Here is a 23,804-nt window from a genome sequence, read left to right as displayed (position 1 = left end):
ACACTGCTTGAATTTTGATGTAAATCTTTTTTGATTGATTGATTGTGGCCCAAATATCCGTATCACCTTTTATGCCATTTCTAAAATACTGCTTAAGCCATTAAGAGCTGGAACGCATCTGTGTCACTTCTTGATTTGAGCTAAAAAAGCATTATTTTACACTTTGGCTATTCAAAGTGTAAAATTTTCAAAAATAGCAGATCTACAAGCTCGTAGCGCGGCACTCGGTGCCGCGCTACGAGCTTGTATATCTGCTATTTTTGAAAAATCGTGAAAATGTGTGCAAATATTTGAATAGTTACATGAACAACATGAACATTTTTAACTCAAATCTTTGCTTCTGGGGGTCCCTGGAACAAAATATTTGGAGGTGGGGGTCCACGGCCAAATACATATAATTTTGGGGGTCCTTGACATGAAAGAGTTTGAGCACCACTGATCTAGAAACATACGTTTTTCAGAATACTGTTGGGATTTAGGAGACATGTAGAATCGGCTTCAGGTCTTAATGGGTTAAGCTTGCATTATGATTAATTTCGTCAGCAAACAAAATATTCGGTATCAACAAGAGTATGGCTTCCATCACACGGTTGAGGTACTCTAAAGCACAGGCAACGTGTGAATTCTTCGATCAAGTGGTATAACTTTTCCCGACTTAGTGCCTTTTGTCTACTCATACTATCAGTTCAGCTTTCGGTTGAGCTGTAAATTTGGAACACCAAGAAAGATTTCCATGCACTCCCTCTTCGTGGGATGTCCTTGACATGTCGCAGTCTGCAATTATGACCACACACCCTTTTGTATCTATCTTTGTAAACCTCTTCATGCTCGGATCTTTTGGCCGTTGGAGTGGATTCTCCCCCTAAACGGACGTTGGCTTCGTAGCGTGTTTGGACGGCCGTGTTGGCCGGAGGGTGAAAGATGCTGTGGGTTGAGACGACGCGGCTGGCCTGTGTGTTTGTGTTAGCCGGTGGTCCTTTTGTTTGGCCCCTCATTATCCTAACCCAGAAATAGAGCAGAGATGCGCGGTGCTGCTCGACAGCGGACTCTGCCGTTGTAATTGATGGTCTCGCTGGTGACACGCTGTCTGTGTGTTCCTTCTCCAAGATTCCAGAACGCGTTAGCGCGCCCACTGACATCCACACGGTCTCTATTTTGAGGCGAAACCAATTCACAATGATAGTGAATGATAGTGTCATCTAGCTAGATATTTTGAGGCTGATTCTCTTTTCTTCTTAGGCGTGTACATGACTACTTAGCACTGTGGGCTGAATGACTGGTGTGTGTGTGTGTCTGGTGGCTTTCATGGAATTGTCTCCACCTTAAGTCATCTCTTTTCCCACCATTTATGTTGCCACGCTTGTCCTTCAAAGTTCTATTTGCTCTTTTGGTCACGGCGAGAATAGCTTGGGATGGTGGCCCAGAGATCAGCTTACCGAGTACATAAAAAAACAGATGTTAACGGTCCATCATGCTACTGACTAGCACTGCCACACAGTCCTTTAACCCATTAAGACCTGGAACGCATCTGTGTCGTTATTTTACACTTTGGCTATTCACAAATAGCAGATCTACAAGCTCGTAGCGCGGCACCGAGTGCCGCGCTACGAGCTTGTAGATCGGCTATTTTTGAAAAATCGTGAAAATGTGTGCAAATCTTTGAATATATATTGTTTTAAAGCGAACATTTTTAACTCGAATCGTTGCTTCTGGGGGTCCCTGGAACAAAATATTTTGAGATGGGGGTCCTTGGCCAAATACATATACATTTTGGGGTCCTTGACATGAAAAAGTTTGAGAACCACTGACATGGTAACATAAGTTTTTTCAAAAAACTGTTTTTAGAAGACATCCTAAAAACAGACATTTTATAGAATCGGCTTCAGGTCTTAAAGGGTTAATAACATTTAGCATTACAAAGTTAACAGGTTCTTGACATTTTATAGGCCGTTCACAAAACAGATATTTAAATGTGGTTCATTAGGTTCTTGCCATTTTATAAGCTCTTAGTCTTGACCCGATAGATATTTAGATGTGGTTTGTTGTCGATGTAAAAAATACATGGTATGGATGGTAAATTAAGAACAGATGGAGTATATAACCCACTGTGTTTATGCCCTGTATTCTGTTACATTACCCTGTGTACAGTATGATTCCATACGCTGTCCTTCTTACTCTGGTGACAAAGAGCCAAACACACTGCTTTTCTCCACAGTCCCATTACCAGAGGGTGATGTAAGGGCCAATGAAACGGGAACACTGTGGCTCCTTGTTAATGCAAATCCTAGCAATGAGAGCAACTGATATACTGTATTATTATTATTATTTGACTTCTATTATTTGTACTGACATCCTTATTTTGGGCATTAACTCTCTCAGTGCCACACAATGAGATATCCCGAGTTTTTTCTGAATGCCCTCAGTGCCAAGAACGAAAAATCCCGAGTTTGAAAAAAATATTATTTTTTTGGGGGGGGAAAAATGTTCAGAACTCAATATAATATCATTATCTGAAGATTTGCAGCTCCATCCACCCCTTGTTTAACTTATAGCTCAAAAAGGCTGTATCTCGCTTCCTAAGCACTTTTTTTTTTACTTTGAAAAAAGAAAAAAATGCTGGCACAGTATGAACATATTTTTTTATTTCATTGGCACTGAGAGTTAAAGGTGTTTTTTTTTGTTCAGAACTCAAAATATCATTATCTGAAGATTTGCAGCTCCATCCACTCCACCCGTTTAACTTACAACTGAAAAAGGCTGTATCTTGCTTCCTAAGCCCTTTTTTTTTACTTTGAAAAAAAAAAACATACGTATGAACATGTTTTTTTATTTCATTGGCACTGAGAGAGTTAAAGATGTTTTTTTTTGTTCAGAACTCAAAATATCATTATCTGAAGATTTGCAGCTCCATCCACTCCACCCGTTTAACTTACAACTGAAAAAGGCTGTATCTTGCTTCCTAAGCCCTTTTTTTTTACTTTGAAAAAAAAAAACATACGTATTTTTTTTATTTCATTGGCACTGAGAGAGTTAAAGATGTTTTTTTTTTACATTGTCAGAAAAAAATATTATTAGTTAAATGTTCTCAAATAGAAACTTTTTCAAGCCTTTTTCAAATTGATTTGAAAATTGCACTTTTTGACAAAACATGAGGATTCATCGAAAAATGCTAATTAAACAGGATCGGCATCGGGGCCCAAAAATCGGGCATGGGTTCGGGCTCTACTAGCGACTTTCTACAGTAGAAATCTATAACCCGGACCTCTGCTTTCTGTCATGCAGGAGCACATGCCCACCTTCCTGTTCAACGGCTATGAGGACCTGGACACGTTCAAACTGCTGGAGGAGGAGGACCTGGACGAGTTGAACATCAAAGACCCACAACACAGGGCCGTGCTGCTCACTGCCGTGGAGCTGCTGCAGGAGTACGACAGTAAGTGCGCGCCATTAATGCATACCAGTGTTGATTTTGACAGCACATTTTGATTTAGTTTTAGTCTTTTGAATACAATTCCATTTAGTCGACTAAAATGTATTTTGGCTGTGCCTTGATGGCGTCATAATGGCTGATTTTACACTTTGTTGCATGCTGAAAATAGCCGATCTACAAGCTCACAACGCGTCGCGCTGCGACGCGTTGTGAGCTTGTAGATCTGCTATTTTTTAGAGCGCAACACCCGAGCGCAACCAAGCATAAAATTACTTGTCTTTTAGTTCTGCTGGATCTCTTCTCCACTAGTTCCGTCCCTAACATTTTAGTCTAGTTTGTATTTGTTGATGAAATTGTCAATATATTTAGTCTGAGTTTTAGTCTGAGTTTTAGTCATCATCGCTTAGTTCTTCTTTAGTTTTTATTTAGTTTTCGTCAGTGAAAAAAGGTAGTCGGTGAGCATTTTTGTCATAGTTTTAGTCGACAAAATCAACACTGCCATGAATGCATACTGCAAGTGGTTCTCAATGTGGGGTCCGGGGACTCCCAGGGGTCCTTGAGGGGGTTCCAGGGCGTCCCCAGCTAAATGATTGATAGTTAGGAACCAAATGGACCCATACGGGGTCTGTAACTCAAGAGAGTGTGCAAATGGAACCGAATGTACCCTTGCAGGTCCATTTCAAGCATCAGGTTGCCTGCACAGAGTAGTGTATTGACACACACACAATGTGTTCAAGCGAATATAGCCTACCTGAAAACCTTCCTTCCGCTCTTACCCTCTCACACACATGCGCAGTCGCGCACACACACACACACACACACACACACACACACACACACACACACACACACACACACACACACACACACACACACACACACACACACACACACACACACACACACACACACACAGAAACACATGTATTTGCGGCTTGCTTAGAGAAAACATGGAAAACGCGAACAAAGAGAAAATACATATTTAATTTGGCTTTTGTGTTACATTATTGTGCTTATTATGCAGATTTAAGTTATTGATTGAGAAGACAATGTGACAGTTTGTAACTGTGTTTTTGGTGTCTTACAATCCTGTAAGGGATGTCGTAAGACAAGACACTATAATAAAAAATATTCATTCATTCGCTGACTCTTGACAACCTGACCCGTATCTTTTCCCTGTGTGTTCCCAGGCAGCAGTGATCCTGAGCGCAGCGGCCTGTCGGGTTCCCAGGAGAAGCTGCTGTCGGAAGGACAGCACCTCGTGGGAGACTCCCCGCGCGACTCCGGCTGCTACGAGAGCAATGAGAATCTGGAGAATGGTAATGATGGCATAGCCTAGCCTAGCCTCGCCTTGCCTAGCATTAGCCGTTGGGGATTTCCCCTGGGATTAGCGTAAACCTGGGCCTAGCCTATAGCGCTACAGTGACTGTGACTGTTCCTACTTGATTTTCCCAATACGGGCTTCCTTCCACCCGCTCCGCCTCTTTACCATGCTTCAGCATTCTTCTAACACCCAGTCCATCTCACCATCTCTGGACCGGTGCCTGCCTGCCAGCCAATCAAACCTCTATCTGCCATATCACCATAGACAGAGCCACCCCCCCTGCTCCTCCTCCTCAACCATCCTCTGAATCCTCTGGAGAAACTCCCCACCTTTTTTATCTCCTCGCTCTCCTTTTTCTGTCCTTTCACGCTCCACTCTTTTCCGCCGCTCTTTCCATTTTTTCGTAGGCATTCTGTGTCATCGGTGCCGAAGCCCCGTCATAGCCGAGAGGGACCCCCCGGGTCACAGACCGCTAAGCCTGGTCCTGGTCCGCACCACAATGGTGGAGTCCTCCTATGTGCAAGGGCAGAGACTCTCCCCCATGCACAGAACTGTTCTGTTGAGAACAAGCTCGCTTCCCAATCGTGGACCCAGACGGCCACCTCCTCCTCCGCCTCTAGGGGCGGAGTTAGTGTAGGGATACCTGGAGGATCGTTACCCCACAAGAGAGTGTTTCTGTTAACCCATTGAGACCTGGAACGCATCTGTGTCACTTTAGATTTCTTTGGTTATTCAAAAATAGCAGATATACAAGCTCATAGCGCGGCACCGAGCGCATGAAAAATCATGACAAGTTGTGCAAATATTAGATTTTTTTCCTTTTTTTTTCTTCGGACATTTGTAACTCAAATCTTTGCTCCTGGGGGTTCCTGGAACTAAATATTTTGCAAATGTTCGCTTTAAAAAATATCTAATCCAAGATTTTGCCACGATTTTTCAAAAATAGCAGACCTACACGCTCATAGCGCGGCACTCGGTGCCGCGCTATGAGCTTGTAGATCTGCTATTTTTGATTAGCCAAGGAAATCTAAAAATGACAAGAGATGCGTTCCCGGTCTTAATGGGTTAATATACTGTAGCCGTTTGAGCCTGGAACAAGGCCAGTGTGGAGTAGCAGGCGCCAGGGAACACCTGTGTTTTGCTGTGGTGGTATTATCCACTGATCTTAGTGACACATCTAAAAACGGCATTGCAATCTCTTTGTGTCCGTACCATTTCAAGATGTCACTTTGCTTGTGTTTACTTCTATAGTGACCCATGTTGCACAAATACTCAAATGTGCCTAAAAAAAAGTTGTTGGATGAAAATATTTTTTAAATGGTAGTGCATAGATTGTAAATGATAAAAAATCCTTTTATCTTTTTCGTATTATTGCAGTATATTGAGGTCTTTTTTCTTTTCATTTTTTTCTTTTCAGTTTATTTTGAAGACTTGCCAGAGTTCCCTGAATAGATTGTGTGCTTGCTTTCTGTCCCACACACACAACTTTCCGTTAATAGCTCCACAACTCATAAACCATTGCTTTGTCATAGCTTATCTTCTCTTTCTCCATCTTAATGGGTTCCAGTTTTACCGCTGTGTTCCCCTTTATGTGTGTACTATGTGTGCGTGTGTGTCATACAGTTCAAACAGTAAATTGTGCAATTTGCCACAGTAGAGATTTCAGTTGTGGAATAAAAACCACTTCTATAACAGAAGGACTCGGGGTCCTGCTTGCTTTATTTCATGTCTCTTCTTTCTTTCTACGCGTCTGTTTTTTCCTTCCATCCCACTAAAACGCTGGTCACAATTCTAACTGCATAACATGAAGCATACATTCTGCATTCTGCTTACGATTTCTGGGTTCTACGGCACTATGATGACACGGCATGTTATTATTTTCATTATGCTTAATTAATAGGGAAATTATGAGTTGCCACACACTCGTAGCTCTGGTGCAATAATTTATTGAGACTTTAAAAAAGACAAAACTTGGGCCTGTACCACATAGACCCCCCAAAAACAACCACAATGAAATTCATAAATTTCCCAAATTGCTTTCATCAGATGAACTCTGATGAAGGCAGTTTGGCTGTGGAAAAGTTGTTTTTGTCTTCAAAATTCAGAACATTGTGCATCAGTGTGTGGCAACTAATTATATTCATAAAGGAGCTTGTGCAGTTTTAAATTCAGAGAAGGAAATGTGGAATTAAATCACACCAGTTTGAATTCTGAATTCCTTTCCTGGACCTTTTTTCCATTAGTAAGTACATGCAGTATGTTTTCTATGTCATAAATGTGACCGTAGAACCCTGAACAATGTTCTGTTTTTATTAATAAACTTTCTTCTGTGTCTGTTCACTTTTTCTGTAGCTCATAGATGCTCTGACTCATGTCATGAACATAGAATTTGCCTCTAACTATCAATAATCATTTTCAAATGCACACAGTACATGTTTACCACGTTCAGGTAACTTAAATCACTACTTTTATATAATGAATTTAAATCAACAGTACTAGGTTTATGTTGCTTTATCCTCCATTCCCTGACAGTTGTATATCCTAGCTGTATATTGCCTGTACTCCATTAGACTGATAATCTTCGTAGGAAAATATTGGCACGACTGCAGAGGAAAATACTGTGGAGTCCATAACTAATTAGTTGCTGAGGTTGCGCCATTATTCATTCAGTAAGCCTGTACCTCACAAAGAAAGCCTACATGCGTTTTACTATTGAACGTGAAGGTAGATTTGCTCCGAGTGCTTATTATATCAATAATATTACAAATGAGTGTCTGCAAAGGGGAGATTGTTTTTTTGAAATATGACTGTTTGATGCATAGGTATGCATTTCTCATTCAGCACTGCATATAAAATACACAAGCAAGGAGGGAGTAAGCTCTGATTCCGATTATTAAGTCAATGTGTAATCTGCAGTGTCGATATTTGACTTTGTTCCCACTGATATAAACTCCAAAAATGTGCAAGGCGATTAAAATGACAGATTGCCGTTATTTAATCTGTGAAGCAAATTAAAAATCCTTTGGGGACAAAAGGCAGTACATGTGCCAATATCATTTGCTAACTGAGGAGGAGACGATGATATAACATTTCATCTATTGCTGTCATCACTTCATTCGTAATCTTTGGCATGGCATACTTTTATGGTGTTCCATCCTTCTCTTCATAACTTTCTAAGACTGGAGATGGATGGTAAGTCATCTTGGCCCTTTCTTGTGGTGTGATGTTTTGTAGCCCCTTTTTTAGATTATGTTCTATCAGGATTCCTCGTAATATGACAATAACTAATCGATCAAACTCTTAAGAGGCATTACGCCTAATTCACACCAGCAGGTCACAACGCTGCCTGGCACATTTTGTGACTGCGTCAAAGTTTCAATGCAAAGTCCATGGAGTCTAGTGTCCGACGCTTTTCCCACTGCGTTGGGATGCTTGGTGTATTTAATATATATTCGGGTGCGAGGTCCTGGCAGCATTCCTTTCCATACTTCTGTGTAGACAAATGCTTTAATGACAACGGAGATACAAGTTGTGTTACCAAAATGACTTATCCAATAAATGTATTGTGGGATGGCTTTAAGCATGAAAAGGTCTTTTCATTTTCCACTTTGTCTCACAGACCCCCTGTAGTACAATAAATAGGTGATGCAACTGCTCAATCCCTTGATAGATAACATCTACAGCTGTTAGTTTAAATCTTCATAAATAATGTACTATATCCATACAGTCTATTTTTTCACCTTGGTAGCAGACACACGTTGACACACAGTGACAGGTGTCACTCATAACCTCGGACACACCCAAATGTATTGCATTTTAGCCTTGTGAACTAGCATCGACGCTGCTGGTGTGAATTGAGCGTTAGGTCCTTTCAATGGCAATTAATCTGCAAATGATACAGGAAAAGATCAAAATCTTCCCTTAAAGATTCATCATTTAGCTTCAGCTGTTCTGGCAGACCTTTCTAGTTTAGTTGTAGATTGTTTTTTTTTTGTACTTTGAACACTTTACTACTTTTATAGCCTACTCCAATTTCCTCTTTACTTATTTATCATAATCAATAACTCATTTTGAAAAGGACGTAGTGCCCAAAAGACAGCAGAGGCAGAACCTGTCTACAGTTTATAGATATTGTGTTACTGTAGACAGGTGTGGCCATCTATGACCTGCTCCCTGTCTGTCATTCGCTTAAGATTCAAGGAAGGGGCTTTATGATTTTCAACAGTCAACACTATGAATTAAAACATTAATACAATACCTGTATTTGTCTTCAAAGTGAGACTGAGCATTTTCACTTCATGTCTTGCAGGGAAGAGCAAGAAAGCCTGCCGCTCCGGCCGCTCCTCCGCCGGTCTCCAGTCCCCAGACTACCCCACCCTCCCCATGACCCTCTCTACCGAGGCCCTGCAACAGAGCAACAAGAGCCAGCGCACAAAGTTCTCCAAGAGCTTCTTCCTCAAGCCCACCCTGAAGGGCTTCAGCCTGCTGGGGCTGCGCAAGGCCCACCGGCGGTCCCCCATCCCGGCCAGCCGCAGCTGCGAGGACTTGGACGGATCCCCGCAGCCCGCCGGACTATGGAAGCGCTCTCACTCCCTCGGAGACCTCCGCTGGGAGCAGTGCTTCGACCAGAAGAAGGACGGCAGCCTGGAGCTCAAACCCGCCAAAGGAGGATCAAAGTCGGGCGACAGCAGCCCCGTCAAGAGACCGGGAGACGGAGGTTCCCCGAGTCATAACGGACCCCCTGCCGTGAGCCCCAAGGGGAGGATGGACCGACCCCCTGTGCCCTCCCAGTTGCCCCTCCTCCGGCCCCCCTGTCCGAGCACCCCTGCTCCCACCCCCCCGGAGTTACTATCCGGTCTCACTCCTCCTCCTCCTCCGTCTAACGCGGGCGTGGAGAGGATAATACGGACTCATCCCAAAAAGCCTCCGGTCCCTCCTCCCGTTCCGGCCAAAAAGTCCAAGGAGAGGCTGGCCAACGGGCTGCGCCACTCGCCTCATTCCCTGCCTTCCTCGCCTTCCCCGACTCCCTCCCCCACCCACTCCGTCGCCCGTTCTCATCCCGCCAGCCCGGTCATCCGTAGCGGCTGCAGGAGCCCGAGTCCCAGTGCGCCTCCGGCTCTACCCACCAAGACCCCCCCCAGCACCCCCGCCAGTCCCTGTGCCTCACCGGCCTCACCCGTGGGGGGCGAGGAACCGGGGACCTCCTCTCCGGCCGTGCCGCCGCCCTGGCTGTCGGACCTGGGGGGCAAGGTGGCGGTCGCCAGGAAGGCGTCGCACGCCAAGTTGGCCCCCGACCTGCTCACCCTGCTGGGGCAGAGGATGGAGACGGAGGGCATCGATCTGACGGAGGAGCCCTATTCTGACAAGGTCAGTCAGTCAGACGGTCAAATCTCCAGGTTGCTTATCAAATAGCATTAGATAATACATTCTTGTCAACGTTATGAAGTAACATGGTGATGTTTAAATACCTATTCCTGCCCCTTCAGAGTCTAGATCTGAAACGGAAGATACTTAACCCATTAAGACCTGGAACTGTGTCATTTTGTGATTTGAGCTAAAAAGCATTATTTTACACTTTGGGCTATTCAAAAATAGCAGATATACAAGCTCATAGCGCGGCACCGAGTGCCGCGCTATGAGCTTGTAGATCTGCTATTTTTGAAAGATTGTGAAAATGTGTGCAAATCTTTGAATATATACAGTATATCTTTAAAGCGAACATTTTTAACTCAAATCGTTGCTTCTGGGGGGTCCCTGGAACAAGATATTTTACCCCCAAATAATTTTGGGGGTCCTTGACATGAAAAAGATTGAGCACCACTGATATAGAAACATACGTTTTTTTCAGAATACTGAGATTTAGGAGACATGTAGAATCGGCTTCAGGTCTCAATGGGTCAATAAGCTTGGTGCCTTACATGTTTTGCACTGCTCAACTAGTACAACCACACATACATTTATTTTGTCAATGCCTGTCTTCAACTATCCATACTTACAGTAAACATGGCTTGCACACTGAGGTCGGACTATGAGTTAAGAAATACTTTAAAAATATTATAAAACCACAACATGTTCTGCCCATAAAGAACAGGCATACGCTCATATTTTCACAGTAAATATCAAACTACAGTTCGAGAGAACATCCCACACAGCCATGGTTATATTTTGTCTGGCGTCAGAGCCTTTGGGGTCTACATACATCATAACATGCCTAACTTGACTAAGTCATTATTTGATTGTAGCTTAGAAGCTGTAAAATTGCTCTCTGTTAGCCCAGCAACATCAGCGGCTTGTTTTGGGAGCAATTTGGCTCCAACATACAGTAGACTAAATAGAGTGTGCAGTTGTTTCTATGTTTTTTGGTGTGCACGATTGTACTGTGGCGTGTATTTGTGTGCATGAGCCTGTTTGGTTTCATTCAAAATGTGTTTTTGTGTATTCGCGTCGACAATAATACAGAAACCAGCCTATGAGAACAAGAGACTGTGGGCTGAGTATTACTATGGTGCGGTTCAGACTGTTAAGTTTACGGGCTGAATCTCACTGAAGGCAGGCGCGGTTGTAAAATATTCAGCCACGGGCCAGACCCCGGGCTGGGCCCCTTTATCATGGCGGAACCCCACACACACACACACACACACACAAACACATGGACACACACACTGTATCTAGAGATAAAGAAAGAAATTGTGTTCACAAGATCACAGCCCAGCTGGATTCCTATTAGTGAGAAGTGGAGTTGCAGAGACACACTGCTACCACATTAGTATTATATACACTACTGCACATAGAGCAAACTCGTGATAAATTGTTGTCGGTCTCTTTGGAGTCCATTGCTCCCCCTTCTTTGCGGCAGCCTAATTGGCATTAAAGCAAGCCGTGTGTATGATACAGCACAGAACAGGACCTAATGAGAGACTGAAACCACATCATAAAGTGCAGTGAGCCAACGTATGTGGTAAGCTGCCCGGCAAGAGGCCTTTGACGGGCCCTGTTATCCTGGTAGGGAGGACAGCAGGTCAGGCCGGGTGTCAGGCTGTATGTCCAGCAGCTCCCCATCCCTTCCTCCTTTATATCCTCCACCCACCCATTCCTCCGTCCCCTCCTCCAGACCTCCTCCAGGTCTGTTTGACTAAAGGTCGACCAAGCCTGGCTGGATATCAGCCATAGCTCCAGGTGTCTAGGAATGGGGGATGGGGGTGGTGAATGGGAAGGAACTGCAAGAAAAGGGGTGGAGTAATAAGGCACCCTGCCCCCCATAGGGGTGTCAGTGGCTAAAAGGAGGTAGAGCGGCCACATGTAAATCTGAATGTTCTCGGTTCGATCCCTGGCTCCCCCTGGGTTAGTGTCAAAGTTTCCTTGAGCAAGACGCTGAACCCCTAACTGAGCAGGTTAGGGGTTAAATTAGAGCCAATATCGGACTGGCTGATATTTGGTTTTGACCATTGTTTTACTTTTTGGACAACATCAGCAATTGCAATTATGCAACCGATGTGCCATTCTACGACATGCTTTGATTAGAAACTGTTTCACTTTTTGACAAAACATTGGTCATAAAAAAAATTATGTAATTGGTGAACTAGGATTCTCCAAAATCAGGATCGGCATGGGACCCAAAAAATCTGGCATCGGTCGTCAGGCTCTATTCAACATTTTGGCTCTCACAGGCCGTACTCAAAATGTTGTTGTTTTCAATCATATTTTGTCATCATATTGGCCATGTATGTTGCGCTGACTCTCACATCCTTCTCCCCCTTGGTTTTTAAAACAAGACAGTTTTATTACAGTCTCACCCTCTTCATATCTCTCCGTGTCTGCTTTTGGATATGTGCTCTTTTCCAGTTCCTCTGTGCTTTGGCTTGTAATATGAGATTATTAGTCTGCTTCACTCACCCATAAACATCCACATCTGAGCTTCTCATGTCTCATAATGTCCACAATGAGCACATAAAATGAAAGAGGCTCCTCTGTGTTAATCCAATTCATGTTACTCACAATATAAAACATGCGCGTGTCATTCAGGCCTCTGTCAACAAACCTGTCTCTCGTCTTAAATACATTTTGTGTTGCCGATCTGGGATGTCATAGTCTTGGAAGATGTTGGTTTTCCGCAACAGGCAGACCTCCTTTGTTGTGAGGATCTCTTTTATTTTCATTTGGAATCTAGATTTGACTGTAGGAATGCAAGGGAAAGATAGTACTGCAGATAGTTTATTTGTCCTCAAGGAGGAAATTCTTTCCACAGGGTCAGTGTCTGTGGATGTTTTGTGTTTTTGTGGACCAACTCTGTAACCCGCTGGAGACGCTTGTGTGTGTGTGTGTGTGTGTGTGTGTGTGTGTGTGTGTGTGTGTGTGCGCGCGCGCATGCTTTATTCATCAAGATGTCCTCCTTATGTTTAGCAGTTTGCATTCCTGTACTACTATTACCATGTTCTCATTCTGTCTGTGTGTGTGTGTGTGTGTGTGTGTGTGTCTCTCTTTCCTTCCGTTCCAGCATGGCCGCTGTGCTATCCCCCAGGCCCTGGTTCAGCGTTACTCGGAGGACCTAGAACGGCCCGTCAAAGACGTAGCCTCCGCCATGGACCAGCTGCGTGTCAAGGAGCTCCGTAAACAGCAACGCATGGCTGTAAGTCTACATACTACTTCCTACTCCAAGCTTCATATCAGTCAATGCAGAAAGTCATTAAACACATTAAGACCTGGAACGCATCTGTGTCACTTTTTGATTTGAGCTAAAAAAAGCATTATTCTACGCTTTGGCTATTCAAAAATAGCAGATCTACAAGCTCATAGCGCGGCACCGAGTGCCGCGCTATGAGCTTGTATATCTGCTATTTTTGAAAAATTGTGAAAATGTGTGAAAATCTTTGAATATATATTATTTTAAAGCGAATATTTGTAACTCAAATCTTTGCTTCTGGGGGGTCCCTGAAACAAAACATTTTTGGATGGGGGTCGGCGGACAAATACATATCATTTTGGGGGTCCTTGACATGAAAAGGTTTGAGTACCACTGATATAGAAACATATCTTTTTTCAGAAAACTGTTAGGATTTAGAAGACATTTTGTAGAATCGGCCTCAGGTCTTAAAGGGTTAAACACATCGCATAACGATACAGTACATCATTTTGAAGGGTCTATACGTTGTCTTTACTGTTCTTCCAGATCCCCTCTGGAGGTTTGACCGAGATGTGTCGGAAGCCAGTGTCTCCGGGTAACATCCACACGGTCTCCGATTGGCTGGTCTCCATCGGCCTGCCCATGTACGCCGCGCCCCTGGCTTCGGCGGGATACGACACGCTGAGCCGCGTGGCGGCGCTCACGGAGAGCAGCGTGTGGGAAGCGGGGGTGCGGGATCAAAGACACGCTCGGCGACTGGTAAACGAGGCGCGCTCGGTCACCGCACAAAGAGACACGCAGTCATAACCACGCTGATGGGATCTGATTGGTTAATTGGTTGCAGGTTTTGGCTGGTTTAGTCCACGCTGACTGATTTGTAGATGGTCGAGAGCAAACTTGGCCACAGGACTGAATGACCGTACGAGCGGCCACAGCACAACTTCCTCTCTTGCACCTGTCAAGACGTGTGATTGGACGGTAGAGAAAACTGACATCGCGCTCGACTTACTGTATGTTCAGCTACCTTGCTCGTTCTCTCCATCTCTCTCTCGTTCTCTCTCTCTCTCTGCTCCTCTTTCTTCCCTTTCTTAAATGTTTACGGCATTTTGGAGTTTGTTCCTTAAGCCACGACCAGATATCATTATGCCTTTTAAGACTCTAGACTTTGCTCTGTTGGAATGGCTTCCATTCGTAAAACATCCCAAATGGTCTTAAAAAACACAAGACTTGGAACTGCCTTTGAGGAATATAGCACACTCTTTTATAGGTCGGACATCTTTTCTTTCCTTTTTTTTTATAAAGAAAGACTGTTCATCCATGTTTTTTCTGTGTGTTTCATACATGCTTCGTTTTAATCTCTTGTGCAAAACAAAAAATTACCCACAGGTCTTAAAGGATGTAGCGTGGCCAAAGTGGTTTCCTTATCACTACCAATTCTTAAACGCTAACTGATTCATATTTTCTACAGCGACATAATTCTGTCAATATCTGGGTGTTTAATCAACTTAAACGCATAACTCAAACGATGAATAACTGGTTGTTTTGAAATGTTAAATATCTTATTTTATATCATGTTTCTGTAATATACATATATTCTAATTTTAAAATGAGTTTACGTTTAAAATGCGGATGTGTTTTTGCCTTGTGAATGTTACAGCCTTATTTTGAGGCCAGGTCTCGGTCAGAGAAACTATTTTATATTTCAGATCGTTTGTCCAGTTTCACGGCGGTTTTGATGCATGTCATTTTCCAATACGTAGAGCCTGACAGGAAGCTCTGTATTACTTCAATAGTCAACTACGGGGGGGCGGAGGCAGGCACATTTTCTATTGCCTTACCATTACAGTATAATATCTACAGTAGACTGAACATATTGTGTTCTAAATACCCAGCATTTGTCAATATGGACCCCGTAACCGAGGCTTGACTGTACCAGGGCTGCCCCATGCCTGAATATTTTGAATGTGTCCAGTGTTTGAGGAAAAACTGCGATTTTATGAAAAAACAGAAACTAACAGACACTTGCACACTGATCCACACTGCTATTGTGTGTGGATCAATAAATTAATGAATTGAAGACATACAACATACAGTATCTGCATATTAGAGGGATGTGGTTTCTGTACTTCTGTGTGAAGGCCGGATGTGAAACTCCAGGAACAACACGGACAATATCCAACCCCATGTACTTAAAAGAATGGCCAAGTCATACAACAAAAATAAGATATTTTCGACTAACAAAGTGTCAATACAAACACATTGGCACTTTCTTTTCTGACAAACACAGCTATCACCTGGGTTGTCTTTTTAGTTTTTTAAGACACATTCCAGAATTCATATGACATGTCTATTTTTTTGATAGGATTAATGTTGATGGATAATGAGCCTTTTGGAATGTTCTTGGTCCACCATAAAATATAGATACATTTCTTACAAAGTTTACAAATGATTGACAATGATAATGTGTAGCTTTGACACTGTCCTCCTCTCAAAATGTTTAGACACTGTTGGAAAACAAATCTAGAAAACAAAAAGTGAAGTGATGGGGCAAAAACGCTTCAGTAAAGGGACAAAACATGGCAGTTAAAAGTTGAGTTTTGGGTTATCCCTGTCAACAATGTCGATACATTTCTAGGCCAGGCACGGTCTGAACCAAATTTATTTGCTCTTTGTTGTGAATGTTTTATCATTTAAAGCTTAAAATATTCATTGGTGTGGAGTTCTAAAAAAGAAAGTAAACTTACAACTTTGTTTGAACTGAAATTAAGTCTTATTCCCTGGGTTTGGAGTTTTAAAAACATAAGATTGAGTATTGGTACATTTTGAGGATGCTTTTGCAGTGGACACTCGAATAGCTGTTTGATGCCTTTTTTCCTCTTCAATCAAAGTGGTGCTCTGGGCTAGCTAGACTGATAGAGAAGGGTCACAAAAAAAAAAAAAAGACTCAACCTTGAAGATGTATTTTGTAAAGAATGAAAAATACAGACACTGTATATGCACTTTAGAAGGTAAATCTAGCTGTTTTATAGGCAAAATTGGCTAACTTTTGTTCAGAGGTCCATAAGTGGACGTTTGTTGTCAGGTAATGTAAAGGGTTTGAATGGGTCATACTGGTATTTTATTTTAGTATTGAGTTCCCGATGCCAAGTCAGTGTACAAATGTTAATAATCATTCACAAATTAACCTAGATGTTCCGATTACTCACTTCCAGTTAGTTTTTTGCAGTCTTACAAAACTAAATTCTTAATTACATATATGAAATGCTTAAAGGACAAGTCCGGACTAAATAACAAATAGGCTAATTTTCCTACTTGTATTGATCCCAAATGACTGGCCATGGGGTCTATTTGCAGAATTGCCCCTGTCGTTCAGTTTCCCCAGCAGTCCTCATAGAATAGAGTGGAGCCAATAAGCATGTCTCTACTTGAGCTATTTGTTGCGGTCAAAAGTGATCTGAAATCTGTAATTAGTTGTCATCATTACACACGTATCGAGGCCTTGGTTGTCCCACACGAGTCGTCGTAGTCTGCTAAACAGATGTTATGTGTTTGGCCAAGTCCCGTAAAAGACGCGCTGTGATTGGCCAGTCCAGTCACTTTGATTGGCAGTTGTGCCAAACGCTCACCCCAAAACATGATTAACCCATTGAGACCTGGAACGCATCTGTGTCATTTTTTGATTTGAGCTAAAATGCATTATTTTACACTTATACACTATTCAAAAATAGCAGATCTACAAGCTCATAGCGCGGCACCGAGTGCCGCGCTACGAGCTTGTAGATCTGCTATTTTTGAAAAATCGTGAAAATGTGTGCAAATATGTGAATATATATTCTTTTAAAGGGTTAGCGCTCTATGCTACGAGGACTGCTTGGGAAACTGGACGACAGGGGCAATTCTGCAAATAGACCCCATGGCCAGTCATTTGGGATCAATATAAGTAGGAGAATTAGCCTATATGTTAGTCTGGACTTGTCCTTTAAGAAAAGTTGCACATTCTGTATATGTAATTGGTATTTAAATAACTTATTTTTGGCTTTCTTTTCATATCAACTGTAATTAGCTGTACTATATGAATAGCAATACCTTCCTGCATAATGCATATTGCTTTAGCCAGTAAGAAGCTACAGTATATGTATTGTAAAATATAAGTGTACAAATTATTTTATTTGGTTTCATCTAGCTAATGATTGTCCATAAAGATTTGCTTGTGTATTGAAACAACAAAGTAATGTCCATAACTATTTGTCATTCTGAAATATAATAAAAGACATTCTTGCCATTTAGTGGCCTTGAGCTCATCTTTTTGCGCACGCGCACACACACACACACACACACACACACACACACACGGCACATTCTTGCCAGCCAGGTGGTTCAGTAGTGCTGCAAATTGTTAAGTTCAGGCCCGCAGACTATCCTGGACGACCTCTCATTGGGTGAGGTGGTCCTCGAACGTGTGACTGTAAATCAATATGTCATCCAGGCACACCATGCCGAGGTGCCATGGCAGGCCCATGAATATCATGTCCATTATGGAAGGAGAATTGGTCAGGCCCATTAGCATGGCCCGCCACTGGTATAAGCTCACGCCTGTCGTGAAGAAGGACGTTTTCTCCTGGGGCCCCCCTTCCAACTGACAGGAGCCATTTTTAAAAGTCAAGTCAGCTAACCCAGGAATGGGCCAGCCAGGGCGTCAAGGCTGTCATCCCCCAACGTAGGGGGTATGAATCCTTGATTGCCGTAGAGTTGAGGCGAAGAATGCAGAATATCCATTTCCTTTCTTCCTAACGAGCACCACTGGGGAGTGGGGACTAGGGTTGCCAGATCTGCTTATTATAATTTCCCCACAAGATTTTATTTGAAAATAGCCGATCTACAAGATCACAACGCGTCGCATCGCGACGCGTTGTGAGCTTGTAGATCTGCTATTTTCAAATAGCTGATGTATATGTTAAAGTGCTCATGTGGCCCATAGTCGCTTCTTTTGGGTTGGTTTTCCTAGACCTGGCTGCTTGTTTCTCTCACAGAATCTGGCAACACTACCCGGGACACCCAGGGACTGCAACATTCCTCCACCACCCCATCAGCCAGTAGCCCAGCCACCTGACGTTCGTTCAATCTCCAGAGACACCCGGTAGGCACGTTGCTGCTTGACAGCGGGGATGGTCACCAGTCCCAATGTGGTGTTTCATGAGTGTGCGCCTGCCTGTGTTTCTGTCAGACAGGTTGCAAAGAGCACCACATCTTTGCAGGAGTCCTGACAGCTCTGTCTGACCTGCTGTGCCGTAATGGCTGCATCATCCAGGGTGACGGCCGGGGAGAGTAGGGGATGGTGGCTGGAGCGTTTCAACATCAGGGAGATGGGGGAAGTGTTGTAATATCAGCATCCTTCACGAGGTAAAACTCACCCAGATGCAAGCCCTATTTATGTTCAACTGTCTTCCCTGTGGGATTGAGCACACGGTGACCACCGTGACATCATTCTTCACACTTGCCACTGTGTGTGCCGCCACCGGTCCAGTTGTGTCAGGAATGCTAGGCTCCAAGTAGCTGTCACAGTCTGTGGTAGGAAAGCCTATGCCAGAAGAGGAAAAGACAGGACACACAGAGACGTAATGCCGTGACCAATCCAGCCGCAACCAGCACTTTACTCTTCTCTCTTCCAGCATAATGTCAAAACTTCCAGAACTCTGCCAATAACTCCTGCCTCGCGGCAACTCTGACGGGACACACTATCCTAAATACCAGAGCATCTTTTAAACACAGGTAAACACAGGATATTCTGTTTTTTTTTTCTGTTGTATTTTGTGTTACAATTATAACAATGCATTTCATTAAATTCCCACTGCTCAGCTTTTTCTAGAGTTATTGAATTATACTGTGACCATGCTGACACCCATATCTAATAACCTATTGTGCTTCACGGTAAGTAAGCATGGTGTGCCAAGACAAGGGAGCTAAAAATACATCTCATGTGTTCGGTCTGTTGATTTGGAAAACCGTTCACATCTGGTCAGGGTCAAGCCAACCCAACCGGTTTCACAACAGGTTCATTGCTATCTGGCTTTGATTGTTGTACAGCTGTTGTCAATGAAACAGAGACGAAGTCTTAGTGAGTTACTTCAATGAAAGGCTGTATGAGTTTACAGGTGTTTTTAGAATGCTTACTTATGAATTGAGCTGTGGGGAAGTGAATATATTTGGAGGAGCATTTCCAGCAGATGGCAGGAGCCTATTGCCCCTGCGTTATGTAGTTGGTAAGCTCTGAAAGGGCATTTTGTAAAATAATAACCCTCCTTCATGAGGCTATAATGACAATGAGCATTCACCTTCCAGTTCCCATCATCTATCTCTTTTACAGATGTAATTGCTCACCCAATTGAAAATAACTCAGGAGGAAATTGTGAGGCAGCAGGGCTTTGTGAAAAGTGCATTGTAATGAAAAATGTCAGCTGCAGCTTGCTTCCAATATCTCTGGTGCACCTATCTCAGTGGAGGTACCATTTGTGTAAAGCTACAGTGTATGTTTTCCTTTTCTCTTTCAGCTCAGTGCCATTTAGTTTTGCCACCTGGAAAGAGAATCCTCTTTAGTACCTCTTTTGGGCTTTGCTGAGTATTACCTTTTTGAAATCCACTTCATGTTCTAGGCTATAAAATATGTAGATGTTAACATTATGAGCTAAAATCACAAAGCTTGATTAGGGAAAACTCAGTACATGGCATCTTACTGTGATGCCATTTGTTACAGGTGTGACTCCACCTATAACAAAAATGTTTGCTGGTATAAATGTATTGTAATCCTGAGCGATATTTAGAAAAAAATGGCAATGTTTTAGAGAGTGAAATCCGGTTTAAGGCATTTCCCCTCCCCTCCCAATGAATGTCTAGGAAAGAAGATGGGACTGAAGCAAATCTCCTGATACTGAAACCTCTTTCACTTTGCCCTCCATCATTGACAGTATCTCTACAGATGCTGCAGATGAAAGAGCCTCTCTGTCTATTATAAAAACATAAAAGGTCTTGGACCAAATTGTGAAAATATCATGTTTCCAGACTTGATTTAGTTACAATCACCTGGACCCAATTCACCATTATATTACTGTAGGGTACTATGTTCATAAATGAGGCTATTTCATTTTTCTGTGGGCCCAGAGAAAGTAAAACAGCTTCACTATGACCTTGTTGACATCAGTATTTCTGTATGTTGCACTCAGGTACTTCATATGTTTAGTAGGCACAGAGCTCCCAAGACCAGGAAGCGTATAATGCATTCTGCCTCGTTGTTTCATTTACCATTCATTTACCCAAGATAATCTCGGGACAATTTATTCTATAAAGAAAGTGCATTATACCACGTTCTCAAAGTGGGGTCCAGAGGATGGGGATCGAGTGGTTTTACAGCAAAGTGTTGAACATTAAAGGGACAGTTCCCCCCCAAAATGATTGGGGTTGGCATTCCTAAGCCAATAATTTAATGACCGGCAGCGGTTCCGGTAGGAGACACAAAGGGTCTCCTTTCTGTGTCCTACCGCCCCGGAACCGCTGCCTACCAGTCCCTGCCTCCTGGTCATCAAATTATTGGCTTAGGAATGCGACAAAAACTAAAACATATCCATGAATTCAAGTCTCCGTGGGGTGACTAATCGATAGAAAAAAAGTAATTGTTTGGGTGAACTATCCCTTTAAGCCCTATTACATTTTTCATCTCTTCCAAAATAGCCGTTCTACAAATGCACAACGCATCATATCACAAAGTGACACTGGCACGTAAATCTTTTCAAATGGGGGCCTGCATCAAATACATCAATTTGCGGGTCTTTGATATGAAAATGTTCCGTGTCATTACATTTGGTCAGGCTGAATTGTTTTACACAGCTGCTCTGCTGTCAGTGAAAGTAAAATAGTCATACTGCCTTAGGCTTTGGAGGAGGTAGCTACTATAATACAGAGCTTAAGTACAGGTGTACTCTAAAGGCAGGGTGCGGTGTTGCTGAGGAAAGACATGGTACGCATAACTTGTGGTATTATGGTCCTTGCAGCTTGCCTAAGGGGAAAAAATATGTTTTAGCACAAACGCACACACACACACACACACACACACACACACACACACACACACACACACACACACACACACACACACACACACACACACACACACACACACACACACACACACACACACACACACACACACACAGTTAATGGACAGGAGGGATGCACAAACACTCCTATCAGCTTCTTTTTGATTAAAACAAACTGACAATTCACATGGCGTAAAGCTGTTATCCAGTTTGCATTCTGCATGAATGTTTTAACACTCAGTCACCTCATATTTGTATTCCCAGTTTCCCCACACACAAAGCACCATGCATGCTATGTCAATACCTAGAGCAGGGGTTTTCAACAGGTGTTCCGTGGACCACTGGTGGTCCCTGGAGGTATTGCATGTGGTCCCTGACCATGCATTTAGTAATGTGGATTGTGGAAAGTGAACGTGAATATTTTTCTTCCATGGAACAGTGCACTATTTTTCTTCCATGGAACAGTGCACTAAAATGAGTGCACTGTTGGCAGTTACTGGGAAGTCAGAGGTCAAGCAATTCCTCTGAAAATCTCAAGAAGGGGAAGCGTATGGGATTGCCTGACCTAGTCATCATTATTAGGAAAAGTGCTTATAATCACATGTGTCTGCTCACTCATACATAAAGATACAAAACATGAGTTTAGTAGAAGGTTGGATAAAGTAAGAGAATGGAATAAGGGTAGCTGTGGTGTAGGAACAGATCAGTGGTTCTCACTTCTCAACTTTTTTTTTTTTTTTTAGCTCTGGACCACTCACATATTTCAGTTAAATAATGCCTGGGTTTGATATCATTTGTTGCACATAGTATCGTGCAACAAATTAAATCAAGCCCTTAACAGTCATTATTTAATTGCAAGCTTTTTCTCCCACACCACACCTATTAATTCAAATATTTTCTTACATTTGCTGGACTTATTACATGTTATTTTAATACATTTCACAAAGGTATTTTATTCTATTTACATTTATTCTATTTACATTTAAAAAAAAACATTTTCCCACGGACCACCTGCAGGCCTAATCATGCCATGGACCACTATTAGTCTGTGGACTATTGGTTGAGAAGTGGGATGCAGACATGGGATGCATAATATAAAGTGTTACCAAAGCACTAATCTCAGTCCATATCCCCACCCGACACAACAGTGGTCCTCTTAGTCAGGGTGGTGGTCCCTGGTTCACAAGCAGTTGAAAACCCCTGACCTAGAGCAGTGGTTCATTGACATGGTCCCAAATGGACCCTTATTACAGGTCTGTACCTCTTGAGAGTGTACAAATGGAACCAAATGGACCCTTACAGGTCTGTAACTCCGAGAGTGTACAAATGGAACCAAATGGACCATTACAGGTCTGTACTGTAACTCTGAGAGTTAAGGGGGGTCGGACTTCCGGTTCCGGGTTACGATGGAGTAGACGTGCCTGAGCCAGAGCTCCCACTAACTTTTCAATGTAACTTTATAAAAAGCCCGAATTTGAACACAGAACTCAGTTAAAAAAGAAGAAAAACATCGTTTGTTCCCTTTGCATTGTTGTTTTTATTCAGTAAAAATTGACTAATGGCGACGAAAAAGGCGAAGAAAGATGGCCCCGGCGGGTGACGCGGACTTGGATACTGTCGTTAAACTAATTGAAGACCTCAAAACAAGCCTTACCCACGAATTTCGGTCGACCAGTGCAACACTTGAGGCCAAAATAGACAACATTCAGAGTTAAGGGGGGTCCTTGAAATGTTTTAGTTTGAAAAACTATAGAGCAGGGAGGGAGACCATAGAGTTGTAATATAACGAGGGAGACTCATGCATCCCTGAACACGGGGTGGCGCTGTTTTACGCATTTGACTCAACCCCCCAAAAATCTCATGAGGTGGAAGTTTTTCTTCCACGTTCAGTTCAGTAATCTGACACCCCCCCCCCCCCCCCCACCAAAAAAAATCCGAGCAAGAAGGATGGACCCACAACTTTCATTGGAAGGAAGCAAGCAGTACAACGAAGCACGGGGCGAGGGAGACGGAGCGCAGGCGAAAGAAGCAAACGGTGTGTGTGCGCAAAAACAAACTCGTGGCGGCGGAGGGGTCGGTGCCTGGCTTTGCCTTCTTCGCGTTTCCGACTATAGGTGTCCGTTTCAGATGATCATATCAAAGCGACAAGAAGTTTCACTTTCCACAGCAGGCGGATGGGTGACTACCGCTCTGTGAGGAGGAGGAGAATATGATGAAGAATCACAGCAACAGTCCTCTTCTTCACAACAACCAGACTCAGACAAACAACCACCACATCAGAGAGAGGAACAACAGTAAGAAGTACAGCGGCGTGCTGTCCGCGATTCCGCTGCGTTTCTCCCT

The 23,804-nt window shown here is 43.1% G+C and overlaps 2 protein-coding genes across 7 annotated transcripts in view; both read left to right on the top strand.

Moving 5' to 3' along the window:
* Positions 1-17,087, top strand: part of sash1a (SAM and SH3 domain containing 1a) — a 292,082-nt gene extending 274,995 nt beyond the window's left edge. For all 5 annotated transcript variants that reach the window (XM_084083288.1, XM_084083287.1, XM_084083290.1 and 2 more), the window contains 5 exons: positions 3,283-3,433; positions 4,621-4,749; positions 9,064-10,121; positions 13,249-13,380; positions 13,921-17,087. In XM_084083288.1, coding sequence (XP_083939414.1) covers positions 3,283-3,433; positions 4,621-4,749; positions 9,064-10,121; positions 13,249-13,380; positions 13,921-14,181 — 1,731 coding nt within the window. In that variant the 3' untranslated portion in view covers positions 14,182-17,087. The remainder of the gene's footprint in view (positions 1-3,282; positions 3,434-4,620; positions 4,750-9,063; positions 10,122-13,248; positions 13,381-13,920) is intronic.
* Positions 17,088-23,440: 6,353 nt separating this feature from the next.
* Positions 23,441-23,804, top strand: part of usta (uronyl 2-sulfotransferase a) — a 105,612-nt gene continuing 105,248 nt past the window's right edge. For both annotated transcript variants that reach the window (XM_084083294.1, XM_084083293.1), the window contains exon 1: positions 23,441-23,804. This exon is cut by the window's right edge and continues 113 nt beyond it. In XM_084083294.1, coding sequence (XP_083939420.1) covers positions 23,671-23,804 — 134 coding nt within the window. In that variant the 5' untranslated portion in view covers positions 23,441-23,670.

This window comes from Gymnoscopelus microlampas (assembly GCF_963454915.1).
Source record: "Gymnoscopelus microlampas genome assembly, chromosome: 16".
Taxonomy (NCBI): Eukaryota; Metazoa; Chordata; class Actinopteri; order Myctophiformes; family Myctophidae; genus Gymnoscopelus; species Gymnoscopelus microlampas.
This window is presented reverse-complemented; position numbering and strand designations above follow the sequence as displayed.